Source organism: Anastrepha obliqua, chromosome 3 (assembly GCF_027943255.1).
Source record: "Anastrepha obliqua isolate idAnaObli1 chromosome 3, idAnaObli1_1.0, whole genome shotgun sequence".
In the NCBI taxonomy this organism is placed as follows: domain Eukaryota; kingdom Metazoa; phylum Arthropoda; class Insecta; order Diptera; family Tephritidae; genus Anastrepha; species Anastrepha obliqua.
Window position 1 is genome coordinate 35,911,580 of NC_072894.1, and position 14,951 is coordinate 35,926,530.

At 35.5% G+C, this 14,951-nt stretch overlaps 2 protein-coding genes and 1 long non-coding RNA gene across 4 annotated transcripts; 1 reads left to right on the plus strand and 2 right to left on the minus strand.

Annotated features, from left to right (window-relative positions):
- Nucleotides 1-6,931: 6,931 nt before the first annotated feature.
- On the plus strand, nucleotides 6,932-7,636 carry LOC129241416 (uncharacterized). 2 transcript variants are annotated; one of them, XR_008582138.1, is made up of 4 exons: nucleotides 6,932-7,012; nucleotides 7,080-7,135; nucleotides 7,236-7,482; nucleotides 7,548-7,636. It is a non-coding gene; the product is annotated as an uncharacterized LOC129241416 (long non-coding RNA). The 2 variants fall into 2 exon arrangements; XR_008582137.1 differs by having other exon boundaries at nucleotides 7,080-7,482.
- On the minus strand, nucleotides 7,203-10,998 carry LOC129241415 (ankyrin-3). Its single transcript, XM_054877710.1, has 6 exons — nucleotides 10,282-10,998; nucleotides 9,803-10,222; nucleotides 9,506-9,740; nucleotides 8,547-8,700; nucleotides 8,197-8,479; nucleotides 7,203-8,054 (listed from the first exon to the last, which is right to left on the minus strand). The coding sequence occupies exons 1-6, from the start codon at nucleotides 10,444-10,446 to the stop codon at nucleotides 7,203-7,205; spliced, it is 2,109 nt and encodes a 702-aa protein (XP_054733685.1). The 5' UTR covers nucleotides 10,447-10,998.
- Nucleotides 10,999-12,011: 1,013 nt separating this feature from the next.
- LOC129240181 (uncharacterized) lies at nucleotides 12,012-14,659 on the minus strand. The gene is made up of 8 exons (XM_054875785.1): nucleotides 14,254-14,659; nucleotides 14,057-14,181; nucleotides 13,852-13,983; nucleotides 13,597-13,751; nucleotides 13,153-13,512; nucleotides 13,009-13,098; nucleotides 12,779-12,936; nucleotides 12,012-12,722 (listed from the first exon to the last, which is right to left on the minus strand). Exons 1-8 carry the CDS (start codon nucleotides 14,394-14,396, stop codon nucleotides 12,110-12,112), a joined length of 1,776 nt encoding a protein of 591 aa, XP_054731760.1. The 5' UTR covers nucleotides 14,397-14,659; the 3' UTR covers nucleotides 12,012-12,109.
- Nucleotides 14,660-14,951: the final 292 nt, after the last annotated feature.

The following is a 14,951-nucleotide window of genomic DNA, read 5'->3' on the forward strand; positions in this document are numbered from 1 at the left end:
ATACCGTTCACTAAATTGAAATAAAAGAAGATAAAAGGTGGAAGGTATCACCAGATAACTATATTTTATTGGAACTTAAGCAAATCATCAAAATATACAGAAGCAATTCGCTTGCCAAATACAAATTTGGTGTCATAAATTTTTTTAGAGTAAACGTATCTTCCGATATTATTTTATAATACATCAAGGCATGGCACATACCAGCTGTGTTCCAATGGCTAATGAAAGGGATCCGGAAAAAAATTGTCCACACAAATGCAACAACAACGATGTGACCCTGATAGAGATCGTATTCAATTTATAATCCGATTTGTACGTTTTGTTTTTGGTCGTGGATAGGACAAGAAAACACGGTAAATATCACAATGAGTATTCAACTCGCAATCGTACAATAACGTCGGTACTGAATACGTTTTAGCTAGAACCAGTCGAGTTTTCTCTGGGATAAAGAGCTGAGTGTCAAAGTTCTATTAAATATAACTCATGAATTTTTAACATTGTAAGCATTTTGAATCACACATCAAGTTTGAAAATTTCCTTATTTATGAGCGTTGCTATTTATATTGCTCGTCTCATGCCAGTAAGTCTCAAGTCCTTAGAAATCCGTAGATCTATACTGTGCCCGTCTTTTACTCATAATATTATTACTGAATTAATTGATTGCCCCTACTTGTTGGAAAGCATTCGATTTAATGTTCCCCAGCGATCTCTTAGGAACTTCTACCCTTTTTATGGGGGAAACTTTAAAACTAAGTATGCCGGTAATGCTCCCATTACTCGTGCTTTTCGGGAATTAAACACCGTTCATAATGATAGCGTTCTCGATTTTTCGCTTTCAAGATAGCATTTTTAAATCTCTTGAACTCTATGTTATAGTTTTTTTTATTTAAAAATTGAATTAAAAGAACTTCTTCTATTGTGTGGCTTGATATTGATTGTCTTATTGAATGTAATGCTTAACAATTTGTTGTTTTTAAATACGTGTAATATATAATATCAGTAGTTTAATCTAATGATACCCTCACATATAAGTAGATTATCTACTTTTTCATGCTTAATTCCCAACCCGTAATTAAAAAGCGATATTTCTCATACAAAATTTCTCTTTAAGCAACTTTTGTATCTAGTATTGAGCACTTCTAGTGTTGTCAGACGGTACCTGACGTGATGGTATTGAGCCGTCATGCAACTATTTTTCACAATTTTCAACGCGGATTAACAAAACAAGAATTCACCGATGAATTAAAATCATTACACGGCGAGCGAGCACCACCCTTTAGCACCGTAGAAAATTGGAACATTGAATTTCTAGTGGTCGCTGTTCGCTTACTGACGAATTCCAAGAAAGTCCTTTAAAATCCGTTATTGTGCTATAAAATACCTATGAATTTTTTCGTGGTCTCTATTCGCTCACCGACGAATTCCGAGAAGGTAATCCAAAATCAGTTGTTGTGCCATAAAATACCGCTGTTGTGCGCGAAATGATTGAGCAAAATCGTCATGCCACATAGCGTCAGACTGAGGCATCCGGGGACAATCATCAATAAGATTTTGCATGATGACCTTGTGAGTTCGCGTTGGATTCTACAAAATTTAAAGGACGCCCTGGAAACGCAACAGGACAAAGTTCTTCGAAAATTGGTTCAAAGGAATGCAAAAGTGGATTGATTATCATGGAGAATATTGTGAAAACAAAAAAAAAAAAATTATAAAAACGTTTGCAGCGTTGAATTTTAATTTTTCCATCGTTAGGCCAGAAATATAAGGTTTCTTCTTTTCGCCAAGCATTAGCAAGCGACGAATAGATGAATCAATTGGTATAAAGTAATCTGGTCAAATACTCATACACACTTATAGATATTTTTTAGGTTTTATTTTTTTAAGAAAATAAAATGCGATATTTTTGATTTTATAGGATGTTATTATTGGCATCAAATAGTATGCAAAAACCATTTTGACGTGATAACGTCTTATAATTCGATTTAGCCGGCTGCACGCACGAAAAAATGTGTCGTTACCTTGCTCATTAGTGTTACCTTGCTCATTTGTCGTTACCTTGCTCATTGCCGTTACCTCGCTCATTTGTCGTTACCTTGCTCATTGCCGTTACCTTGAATGAACTGCAAGCGAAAGCGCGGAACGAACAAAGCAAACGAACGGCAACGTTCGACATCTTGCTCTCTCCTACTTAAGTGAGCGTATATATGTATGTATATGCGCATATGTACATATATATATTAAATTCACGTATTTGTATTTGCATATGCCTTCTTATTGATTATTATTAATTTGATTTACTTGAAGAATTTAAAATAAAACCAATTTTGTTTAATAATACCTGTTATTTTAATTTTATTATTATTTTTTGACGTGATAACGTCTAATAATTCTATGTAGCCGGCTGCACGCACCAAAAAATGCGTCCTTATCTTGCTCATGCGTCGTTACCTTGCTTGAACAGCATTTTATGTTATGTTATGTTATGTTATGTTATGTTATGTAATGTTATGTTATGTTATGTTATGTAATGTTATGTTATGTTATTTTATGTTATGTTATGTTATGTTATGTTATGTTATGTTATGTTATGTTATGTTAATGTTAACTCATTCTCTATATCCATACAAAATATCTATCAAACAAATAAAATTAAAATTTTCTTTTGAAAAATGCAACCATTCAATCAGTATTTTCTTATGACGTTATCACGTTAAACTATCGTCAGTAAACCGACTTTACAGACAACCTCTTTTTTTTAAATATTTTTTGTAGTAGTGTGGCACCAAAAAAAGCGTCTTAAAAAAAAGATAGGTGGCTTATCAACAGGAATTTGACTCTTCAAGACATCTGAAACGAAAAAGTTAAGCAGGTGGGACAAAGATATGTTTTTCGGGTGGAAATCAGACTGTAATATGGAAAGTTAGGGCTAAAAAGAAACGAAAGTAGCACCTGCTAGAATGACAAGCCTACAGAATAATAATCAGTTTAAGTTTTTCGTTTCAGATGTCCTGAAGAACCGAAATCCCTTGTTTTCCAATAGATGCAGCCAGCAGTGTGTGCTAGTCGATTCTAACATAACCTAAACGTCATAAACCAAGCTCAGACATATGGTAAACAAACTGCTTCGACACATCAGTGATTTTGTTTTGGTAACATATGTATACTTTTGGTTTTGTGAAAATGTCTGATTTTGTGCCAAATAATCGACATTTGCGGGAAGTGTTGATTTTCCTCTTTCATTTGAAAAAAAAAACGGCGGCTGAAGCGCATCGAGAGCTACAAAAAGATTATGGAGATGCTGCTTTAAGTGAAACAACGTGCCGAGATTAGTTCCGTCGCTTCAAAGACGTTGATTTTAATGTTGACGACCGTCCGCGTGAAAGAAGGCCAAAAACCTTCAAAGACGCTGATTTGGAGGCATTGCTCAATGAGGATCCGTGTCAAACACAAGAAGAGCTTGCTTCAGTATTAGGAGTTACCCGCCAATCCATTTCCAAGCGATTGCATGCTTTGGGAATGATTCAGAAACAGGGGACTTGGGTTCCTATATAAATTTTAATAAAATATGTATGTATTTTAAAATTAAAATATAATTAAAATGAAAAATTAAATTTTTTTACTTTTCCATTTGTAAAAAAACATAGTTTTGAAACCACTTCGTCAAATCGACGATCATTAGTATTAGCGCACTTAAAATATGTTAACTCTAGGAACTTAAGATTAAAAGTTTGTGGTCTACAGAGACAAATGCTTTGGAATGATCAAGTAAATCAGAAAAAGTTATGTACATAGTTTCTGTTTCTTTCGGATTCCTCGAATTCTTTTCCAGGTCTACTTCGAACCAATTGCCATACGGAACTGATGCCCACAATATTGTAGTTTTCTTGGTTTTTATTCAAAAATGTGTTATAGTTATATGCATAACATAAATAATTATTTTGCCATAAAAATGGAAAATTTTGCTTTACTTAAAACGGCGCCATGCTAGGCAGAGCTAACCAAAAAGTTTAAATTGGAAAAAAAAATTGCTTGCGTTGAAAAAATATAAATTATTTAATACCAATATGAAGAAGTATAGAAGAGTTAGATAGAGAAGTTTCGATCGAAACCGAACTTTATATATAATATGTACATATTTATATACCTGGTGAATGTTTTAACTTCTAATAAACCATTTTTTTAAGTAGACGATGCCTGTGTTAAATGTTTTTATCCCCTTTCATTACCTCAGTTAGTTCCAGATATGATGTATTTTTTAGCCGTTTTAAATCTATTATATTGAAAATGTACTTTAGTACCGGAGTGAACATTTTTCGTGAAATTCATAGTTCGACTAATTGCATTACTTGTTTAATAACTCTATATTTATCAGGGTTGGGCGTAATGCACTAAAAAATAAATGCAATAAGCGTTTCACTCCCACTACTTCTTCAGTAGTAGTTAAAACAAGAATTCCGTTGTCACTAAATATTTAGAGATAGTGAAAAAAATACACTGTCACTAAACGTGCATAATTTAGTTTAGTTTAGTGATAGTTCATTTTCTTTTCTTATCACTTTCAGTGATAATAGATTTTGAATTTTAACTACTACTGAATAGACAGTGTCGTTACAGAACTTTTTTTTTTTTTGTCGGGACAATTAGAAGGAACAGCACTCAGACAATATTAAGTCCATTGTACTGCACTCGGATTCCCTTTTAATTTTCTTTAAATGTACCCGATCTCCGAAGAAATCTGAGTAGATTTTGTGGTGCCAAGGAGTCAAGGTGGTCACTTCTTAACACATCAGTGCCAAAGACCTCAAGTCTGATTCGAGCGAAGGCGGGGCAAACACACAAAAAGTGGTCCGCCATAGCATCCGCCTCGTACACTGTGTGAGATAGCGACCTTTTCCATGTGCTTCGCCCACAAAAAGTTACCCGTCATCAGTCCAACTAGCTGCCTGTAGTCTTTTCTGCTTAATGACAGGAGGATTTGCAACAATCGGTCGGACATGACAGGTAACATCAGTTTAGTCCATCTGCAGCCTCTCTCATCCTGCTAAGCTCCCTTGTGGGTTGTAGTAACCCATTTGCTAACTGTGACTTTGATGGCTGCAAAAGGGAGTGGCAGAACGACCTTAAGGCCAAAAAAGTTGGCCTGAGAGCGCAGCCTAGCTAAGGAGTCAGAGGTCTCGTTACCCACGATAGCCACGTGTCCAGGGACCCATGCTACCATCAGACTATCATGTCTACCGACATAGTTCAGTGGTTGGGGGGCTGTCTAAAACCATGAGCGCAACTTGGCTGTTGCTACAGACACATATAGACCCCAGAGCCGAAGCCGTGCTCGGTCCTGGAGCCATCCGTGAAAATGCAAAAACTGCTAATGAAGTTAATTTTATTTAATCATGTAAATATTAAAAGAAAATTATTTTCATTCGAAGTAGTCACCATTTGCTTTTACTCAAGTCTTCAAACGATTCCAATGGATTTAGATCTGGACTTCCAAACTTCTGCGGCTATGAACCCAGGAATATTGTTTTTTAGCCACTGCTGGGTGGTTTTTGTCGTATGGACTGCAGTGGAATCTTGCTGAAAGATCCAACGCTCTCCATTGAAGAGAGTACTGCTCAACTGCTTCATTACGCCTTCTAAGACATCCTCCTGGTACACTTTTGCCCCATTCTTACCGCCTTTTTCGCAGAAATAAGGAGATGTGACGTCTTTACAAGACACTCCCCACTAAACCATTCCGGAGACTGGATGGTGGCCACGCTGAACCCTTAGAGCAACATTTTTTGTGTCTTTAGAAGTTTTAGCATAGGTTTTGTCGTTTTGCTTATTAAAAACTTCTTCAACAGTGAAAATTTTCTGATCTGTAAAAAGAATATTTTCATAGCCCTTGAACGCGTGCCACCGAAGAAGCTGCTTGCATCTGTTGACTCTAATTTTCTTCAAGCGCGTTGTCAAAAGATTACCAGTTAAGTGACGGGAGGCTTTCATGTGGAGATCATCTCTAATTAGTCTTGACATTAATATGGTCGGTACATTCATTTCCCAGGACATGATTTTGTTAGGGGATTTCTGCAAGTTCTTCCTCAAACGGCTTTTGTGGCTGCACTGGTTCGAACCACAGGAGGACGACCACGTTTCCACGACAGTCGGTTCTACGTTACCGAAACGACCCGGATTTATAACCGGCCAAGGACTGTCACCTCAGCAGCATTCCCCGTATGTAGGTAGGGGGAATGTTTATGCTGCTACAACAACAACAACAACCACTTCTTTTTCTGTCTGTCACTTCAGACGTTTAGGAAAAACGATTAATCGCGCGGTAAACAAACATTCTCGAAATATTAAGTTTTTTCAGCAATTCGTAGATCTCACTTGATTCTTACCACACTTTTGTGATGCAATCACTGCAATGCGATTTTCCTTGCTCCCCACTCTATTGATAACAAACCAAATTTGCCACGAAACTGGGTATAATTTATAAGTAGACAATGCATACGAACAAAAGCAAAAATGAGGAAACTTTTTTCTCCGAATTTGTTCTCGCCGTGTGCATTGTAAAATTTGTTACAGAATATATTGCATTGTATTGCCCTATATCATATAAGATTTAGATATGATCGTACATATACTCACTAGTTCTTAATTGGATCAACGAATTTATAATTTGAATGGATGTGGCAGCTTTATTTTTATTTAACGACGCTAATATTTATTTAATATTTATCTAATTTTATATATAACTTCAAATATGAACAAGAGTTAAACTGAATTCAATCGATACCTTCATAAACGTGTGGATTTATATCCACACAAATACATATTTCTTTGTAATATGCATAAGGAAATAATAATAAAACTTATCACAACTTTTTAGAACAGGTTCCACTTTTCAACTTGTGTAGACAAATGTACACTTTTCATAAACTTTTGCTCATTATTCTTTGCAACATTTTTTTATACGTAATATTCAGAAAAAAATTTAAATTTTACGCTCATATATTATTTTAATTTTTAGGTACAATAAGCCTTAAACTATTACTTTTTTTATTAATAACTAATATTTAGTCAATTGATTTTTGTAGATCGTTGCTGGATTTAATGATTGTTTTGAGTAGTGGAAAATTGGAGTAGGGGTAAGGTGGGTATAAGGAATTTGTTTCGACTACTAATGGATTTCTGTTCACCTCCTTTGTGCGCTGCACATGTTATCTCTCGAACTGTAAAACATACTCTTTCAGCGGACCTGGTAAATTGAGCCGATTCACATTCTGTGCCAGTTTCCGATTTACCGCCTCGTAGATGGCGATACGAGCCATTTGTTTAAGACTGCGCGGTTTGCGATACAATGAAGAAATTAACGATATCAATTGTTCGGTCTTTTTATTTGGCACTTGCGCCACGTAAAAGTTATGCAACGACTTAAGGCAATTGTATAATGGTCCATGATGCATCGTCAAGAAAAACAAATGTATAATGCGTGTAAAGGTCAGTGCTGGATCATTAAGAATAAACTCTTTCTTTGTAATTAAAATTATATAATAAAAAAGCAGGTAACGTGAGTGTGTACGAAACGAATTGCGAAACGAGCTTTCACCACCACTGCTGGATCCGGCTACGCCGCCATTGCTATTGGCCCCACTGCCGCCACTACAGAGCGCTTCGCCAAAGCTGGCAATTTCGTTGGAGAATATGGCACTTCCTGTGGTCGCCTGACCACTGAGCACTATATTAGGATCAGCACCGTACTGTATGAGCGTGAGGGTCAACTCGTAGATGCATTGCATGTCGGAGCAGTTGCGCACATTTTGTACCATATCACATACGGCTTGTAGTATGTGCGGATATGTTTGATTGCAGTCGAGACCGTGTTGCAATAATAACAACAGTATATTCTTAATAAAGTCGAAATTTGTTCGTTTTTGTGCATCACAATTAAGCGTAAAGTTTTCACTAACGGTAAATACCAAAACATGTAGCGGTGTTAAATTTGAGCGATACGAGCAATTTGGATTGGCGCCATATTGCAGTAGTATTCGAATGCAATTCAAGTAGCACACCTAAAATTGATGTACGAAAATACAATTAGTGAAACTATAGTTGAAATAATTTACTAAATTAAAATTTGTACTTAATCTCTTATCTATTAGTTATTAACTGACTAAAGTTTCATTTTTGTTCTCATTATATCATTTGGCTTACCTTCATAGAGTGTGTAAAATGGTGCAGTTGGTCCTTATTAATTAACGGTACAAGCAATACCATTATAGGTACTGAACCATCACGTCCCACAATATTCGGATCGCCGTCTTCTTTGATTAGCATGTTCAGCAATTCAAAACACACTTCCCAGTCGCGTACATGTCGAAAGACACATGCCAGCGCGCTATTGCCGGTTTGATTAATCGAACTCTTTGCGCCGTTTTGCAGCAGGAAACGCACCAGGTGCAGCACATCCCACTTGCTCCACTTGTCATAGCCATAGCTGTAATAAATTATGTTAAGGTGAATATTATATATTTTGCAATTGCTGTTTGAATACTGGTAATTACCGGGCCTCCTCTAGGGCATAGCGCACTATCAAGGCATGAAGTGGTGTATTGCCTAGAGAGTCAGGTTCGTTGATGAGTTCCTTACATCCGCGCTCCAATAAAATACGTAAGGTACTTAAGGTATCTTCAGCAGATTTGCGCGCTGCAAAAATAACTGATGAAAGAAAAAAACAAAAAAATGAATTCAAAATGTAAAACAAAGCGAGTTTATAATAAAATTCTATAAGCTGTATATATTTTAAATGTTAGCCGAGCATTTTATAAGGGGCCTTTTTGCTGAAGCATAAGTGCGTCGGAACCGTATAAATTATAAATTTCTAACTTTAAATAATTGTATATACAAATATGTACAGAACTTGGAAACTATTTTATTATTTTAAACCTTAAACAGTTTTTAGTTTCAATTGGATTAAGCGAATTTTGATAAATACAAATTTGTTTAAAAGTGGGCGGCGCCAATAAAAATGGCTCCTTACATCATATAAAAGACTTCCGCACAAGTCATCTGTATGGAAAAAAATTCACTAGATCGTATGCAAAAAAATTATAAAAAGTCAACGCGATTTTTGACCGACTTCAAATTTACACTTTATTGTATTAAAAGTTAACGGGCAATAATACTTGATACTGAGCAGTTTTCTAAAGAATCTGATTAACATTTTTTAAATTTTTTGGACAATTTTTTTACATTTGTTACACTTTTAACAAAAGTTTGGAACTTTGATTTATAAGATTTTTGTTATACAATGAACTATATTTTCATAAAAAAATAACAATAAAAATTTAGCATGAAAAATTTTGCGAATATTGAAAAAACATTAAGTGACTTAATTAAATGACAATGATTTTTTTTTTTTTTTTTTTTTTTTTTTTTTTTTTTTTTTTTTTTTTTTTTTTAAAACACATCTAGCACAACCTAAAATCTGTTAGTGTTTTCAAAAATACTTTCATTAACATACCAACGTGCAAAAGTGTCATTTGTTGCGTACACGTGCGTACAGTCGTCACAGCACCGTGTTGTATGAGAAGCTCCAAAAAACGTCCCTCATGCAGCACAGCCTGATGAATAGGATAATATTCGTCTTTAATCAAATTAATCTCTTCCGAACGAGTCATAACCAGTTGTTGTACACAATTCCAGGCTCCACGCTCGCATGCTAAATGCAGTAGCGGTTTTTTAACTCGAAAGGGTACCTGCAATAGTATAAAATATCGCTTAGAGGAATTCACTTTGTAGAAATATACTAAATTAATACCCAAGGATCTTCCATTTTTTGTGCCAATATGTTTAGCACATTTATCTGGTCGCCATCTATGGCGTAGCAAACAGCATTCTGCAGTTTTGTATGAGCACGTTCGCATACATTTGGCGTAGCTCCCACATCATCATTATTACCATGATACTTGCCACTTTCTTCACAGTTGTGCGAATGTACACCTGGAAAGCACATGCGTGAATCGGTGTCGATGCGCGCCCCATGCTTTAGAAGTAATTCAACACATTCTTCGTATCCCTTCAAACAAGCTATATGCAATGGCAGTGAACAGGGACTACGATTAACATCTGGCCGATGCCGGTGTAACAACCACTTGGTGAGTTCGATGTGGTTAAGGCCTACACTACGCTGCAGTATATTGTACCCGCATTCATCGTGTATTATCAAAATAGTTTCGTTCTAAAAAAATGTATACATTTTATGTTGTTGTTAATTTAAAATTTCAGTTTGCAGCAAACCTTTGGAATTTGCAGCAAAAGGCTCTCCAAAGTGTGGATGGATACTTTCGGATTAGCCCGCAGTATTTCGAAAAGAGTCTGAATACGTGCTTCTGTGGCCTTGGTTACTTTATGACCGTCGCGATGTGAAAGCAATGCTGACCCTGATCGAAACACCTGACCCATCTTTTTTAATGAAAACTAAGCAAGTCAGTTGACAGTGCAAAGCCAAATGAAGTCTTATCCACAACAGAAAGGTCAAATGGAAGAATTTGATGTTGACGTATTCAATTTTTTTAAGTAATAAGTGTTTTATTTCATTTTATAGATAAAGTATTATAATCAGAGCTCCAGTTAATTAAATCAAATCAGCTGGTCCCTGATTGCCAAGCAAATTCCATTTATTGAGCCGTGACGCGTTTTTCCTGTTAGTTATGGGCGTGCATAACACTTAAGGAAAGGTACTCTTTCGTTAATCTTTTAAGAAATTGTGCTTTTTTCGCTTCTATTACTAGTTTTGCTTTTTTTAAGCTTTTAATAAAAACCGTTAAATATCATCTTGCTGCTGAACTTTCTTATTTGGACCAAAACATTCTTTACACAACAAAATACGACTTTTCACGCAATACACATTTTTGACGCAAATCCGTGTTGTTGTTGCTGCCTCATAACGCAAATGTCGCCAATGGTGCCATATTATAATTTTACGAAGACCACTCCAAAACAGTCGATAAAAACTATTCAAGGTATTGGATGGCAACAAAAACGATATCAGCAGCTCGTGAAAAGGAACGCTGAAAATTAGTTACAATAAAAAAAGAATTTGACAAAGTGTGTTTGAATTTGTCAGTGCTCTTATAGGAAATATGCTGTAAAAAACGTCTCTCTATAATTCCTCTGGCACTTAGCAAACACATTGTGTCTTATAGTATAGGCAGACGGCGAGGTTAATCGGGATTACCGGCACTAATTCTGATTAAAATTGCTGTATGTCAGCCGGTTTTTACGCGGATTAGAAAACAGTTGATTTGTTTATTGGATGGTTTTTGCCAGTAAAAGATGGACCAAGATGGACCACATACAAAACATACGGGTATTAGCTGCTCTGATTCTAAAAAATAATTATTTATTTAAAAAAACCTAAAATTACAAATTTTCAAACTCTCCAAAATATCAAACAAGTAAAGTATTAGTATTACATCCAGTGTTTTTTGTTTTTCTCTGTAGAAGTTTCATTTATTTTTCATTCCATTTCATAATTCCGTATTAAGCCGTTGATCCCGATTAACGCCACCGTCTATCTAGGCTATTAGGTACCCTATTACGCCACATACAGGGTTTATTTTTAGCATTTGTTTTGTATTCTATACATTCAGAAAACAATCTGATTTGGACTGCAAACACTATTTTCAAAAATATCTTGAATTCAGCGCCACCTAGAAACATTAGTTTCCTTGTAAGTTATATGCATTTTGAATATGAGCCAAATAGAAGCACAGGCAGAGAACATTTCTGAGGTGTATTTTGTAAATTACTTTCCCCCCAGGGTCGAGAGTGAAATTATTTATTAAATCTACGTTCTCTGCCACATATAGCGTTTTTAGAATTAATAGTTCTACGAATATTTTATACCGACTTCAACGTCAGTTGTTTCTTTCTCGTGCTAACAAGTAAAGTAAAGTTCTTCTCTACCTAATTTTTCCAACGCAGAGGAGGCCTTCCTCTTTCTCTGTTAGTCTAAACAAACATTCACTTTTATTGGAATTATTTTTTATTTATGTTATTTGTCTCAATATCAAGTATTAAAAGGTGCATTATTATTTATTTATTAAAATCGAAACAATTAAAATTATATGGGACAATTATAAAAATAACCCTTACAAATTTTGCAGCTGAAAGATGTATTACTGTCATCAATTGGATTTAATGAATAGAAGTACCTTTCGAGTTCATGAAGTATTTCAATTTGCTTACTTTCGAGAAACTCGTATGCGAGATTTGAGTATTTTGCGACACACAACATAAACGTTTCATAAAGCACTTTCTCAGTGGGTATAAAAGTACGAAGGACAATATTTATATCATCGCCATATTCATCCATAAAAGTTCTTGTTAAGTTCAGAAACAGATAAAAACTTCTTTCACTCATGAAATTTGCCATTGTGCTTAGTAAATCGATAAAACTATTTGAATCCAATATGTTACGCACAAATTTGAACCCGGCGGCAGCTAGTAGCTGTACGGGATTCAGTTTACCGTCCACAGTATAGCTTATTAGTAGCGGTAGTTCACTGACTGCATTACCAACCATCGACCCAGTGGAAGTTTGTGCCAATAATTTACCGACTTGCTCTATAAAGGCTTCCTTTGAGGGGATGTTATTTACCATGCGTATTAGATCAATTTTTATTAAATTTTTACTCATCCTCACGCACTCACTCGATATTTTGTCGTACGAATTTCTGTAAAAGTAAATTTAGTCGATTTGTTAAAGAACCATAGGACCATAAATTGTTACCTGGTCTGTTCGCGAATTGCACGACGAATTGATGCACTACCCCCTCGGGTTGGTATCTTTGAGACAAGTGACAAATTGTTAATTGAATGTGTAAAAACTAATAAGGAAGATGCGAGTTGTAGAACATCTAAACTATTTAGTCCTTCGTCGTAGCTTTGCTGTGTATAAAGTAAAGTACACAGTACATATACACATATTATTTAATTATGGTCTTTTTATTAAATGCTTACCAAATATAAGTCATAAGCGGTATTTACTAGATCAGTACCGGAGAGTAAAAGTGATGACACATTCATACCACCAACAGCGACTTTGGCCATCTAAAATTAATCAAAAAGTCTTTCATGTTAGGCAAATACCGGTACGTCACTTACCAATGGTACCCCCTTACCAGCAGAGGTGGCATATGTAAGCGCATTCATAGCACCCGATGCACCCAAACCGGCCACTCCTCCAGCAATACCTAGCCATTTACTTCTAGACTCCCGATCAGCTAGAGATGTGGACTGTCCATGCTTATAGCGATCTGTTAAATATGTCGCAGAACGTACGGTTGCATACGCACTTGTAGCCAATGACACCAATGCGGCAGTTAACATGACCGGTGCTGTAATCGGCATAACCATTGAGAGAGCAAGTGGGGCAGTACCCGAAATTAATCCACCTACTCCAATTGCGGTATCAAGTTTTCTTTTCGAATTTGTATTGGGAGTAGTGCATATTTCAAGGCTGACCTATTATCCAAAGAAATATAGAAGTATTTTAAAAATAACATCATTGTTATGATTACCCCTTGCAACCAAGATTGAAATATTTACCTCTTCATTATCATTTAAAGTATAAACCCCATTGGTTGGCGCTACCATGGTTCCCTTGGGGAGAATATTTTTCAATAAATATTGCTGCCAATTCTCATAGATGCGCGAGTGTTCATCAATAAAAACCATACAACAGCTTGAACTATTATTCGATGCTTGAATAGTATGTGAAAAAATGTATAAAACGGGATTCCTTGTTAAATGGCATGATTCACATAAAGCATCCAAATAAATATTTTATAATTTTATACTTACACAAGCATTTGCGAGTGCGTATTACGGGGTGAAAACTGAATTTGGTAGAGTATTTAGCCAATTCATAGTCCTTCTCTTCAGTTACCATTATGTAAATAATGGTCGAGAGCAGAACACCATTAGTATATTTGCCTAAAAAGTAGTACATACCAGTGGGTAATTGATTATGATACAGTGCTATGATCAATGTCAATTAGATACTTACGTTGCGACCAAACATTTTGAAAAAGATTATTGCGTGCGTTTTCCACTGCACTTTGACGTTGATTGTGATCTGGTATTATATTCTTGATTTTATCCTTTAAAATATCTGATTGATCAGCAGATAAACTGTAATAAACAGAGAATAGGAAAACAGGAATAGGAAATTACATATACAAATGGATAGGATATTATACTCACGAGTCCCATACTATCTCCATACCATGAGCGCTGCTACGCGCCAAGTCATTTTGTATCTCCCATATTGTGCGCTGTGACATTTTTAGTATTATATAATATTCGATATTGGTACAGTTTCTTAATTTTTTTTCCATAAATAGCATTTACTTATTAATTAACACACATTTTGCGATGTCCAAGCGAAAGGACATTACAGAATGTACTGCGAATCACTAATACTCCTTTGGAATTCCTATGACAACCGTGGATTTGTTATAATGCCGACAACCAGTCAAATTCTTAGACAATGCACATACAAATAGTATTTTAAATGTTTAAACGGTAAAAAATGCATGATCCACTAAGCATAAAGAGAATTATCAAATATACCTATGTACTCTTCGCTTGCAAACAAAAACGTAATTTGTAATTCCCCTTTGAAAGAGCTGGCATAGCCAAGGTGAATTGAATTCTATTATTCTTGCGATCGCATCCCTGAAAGGGTTGCATTTGAAAAGATCGCAGGTCGAAATATATATTTTAATAGTTTATTGTTGCAGATTTGCAATAATTTTCAACTTCGTCCTGAATTAAGCAAATAAGTAAACTAATCTAGAACCATGTTAAAATTGCGAAAAATAAAGTAACGATTTTTGGAAGGCGCCAAATGGGTATTAATCAAAGCGAATTGAAGACAAAAGGAGTCGTCTTCCGACAAC

Bases quoted from the DNA above. Each gene is read 5' to 3' on its own strand.
- LOC129240181 (XM_054875785.1), bottom strand. From the start codon at position 14,396: ATGCTATTTATGGAAAAAAAATTAAGAAACTGTACCAATATCGAATAT. The intron at 13,984-14,056 runs GTAAGTATCTAA...ACTACTTTTTAG, and splicing joins TCAAAATGTTTGGTCGCAAC to GCAAATATACTAATGGTGTT. The intron at 13,513-13,596 runs GTAAATATTTCA...TTTGGATAATAG, and splicing joins CTTTAAATGATAATGAAGAG to GTCAGCCTTGAAATATGCAC.
- LOC129241415 (XM_054877710.1), bottom strand. From the start codon at position 10,446: ATGGGTCAGGTGTTTCGATCAGGGTCAGCATTGCTTTCACATCGCGAC. The intron at 8,701-9,505 runs GTATGTTAATGA...TTCTTTCATCAG, and splicing joins AATGACACTTTTGCACGTTG to TTATTTTTGCAGCGCGCAAA. The intron at 8,480-8,546 runs GTAATTACCAGT...AATTTATTACAG, and splicing joins TATGCCCTAGAGGAGGCCCG to CTATGGCTATGACAAGTGGA.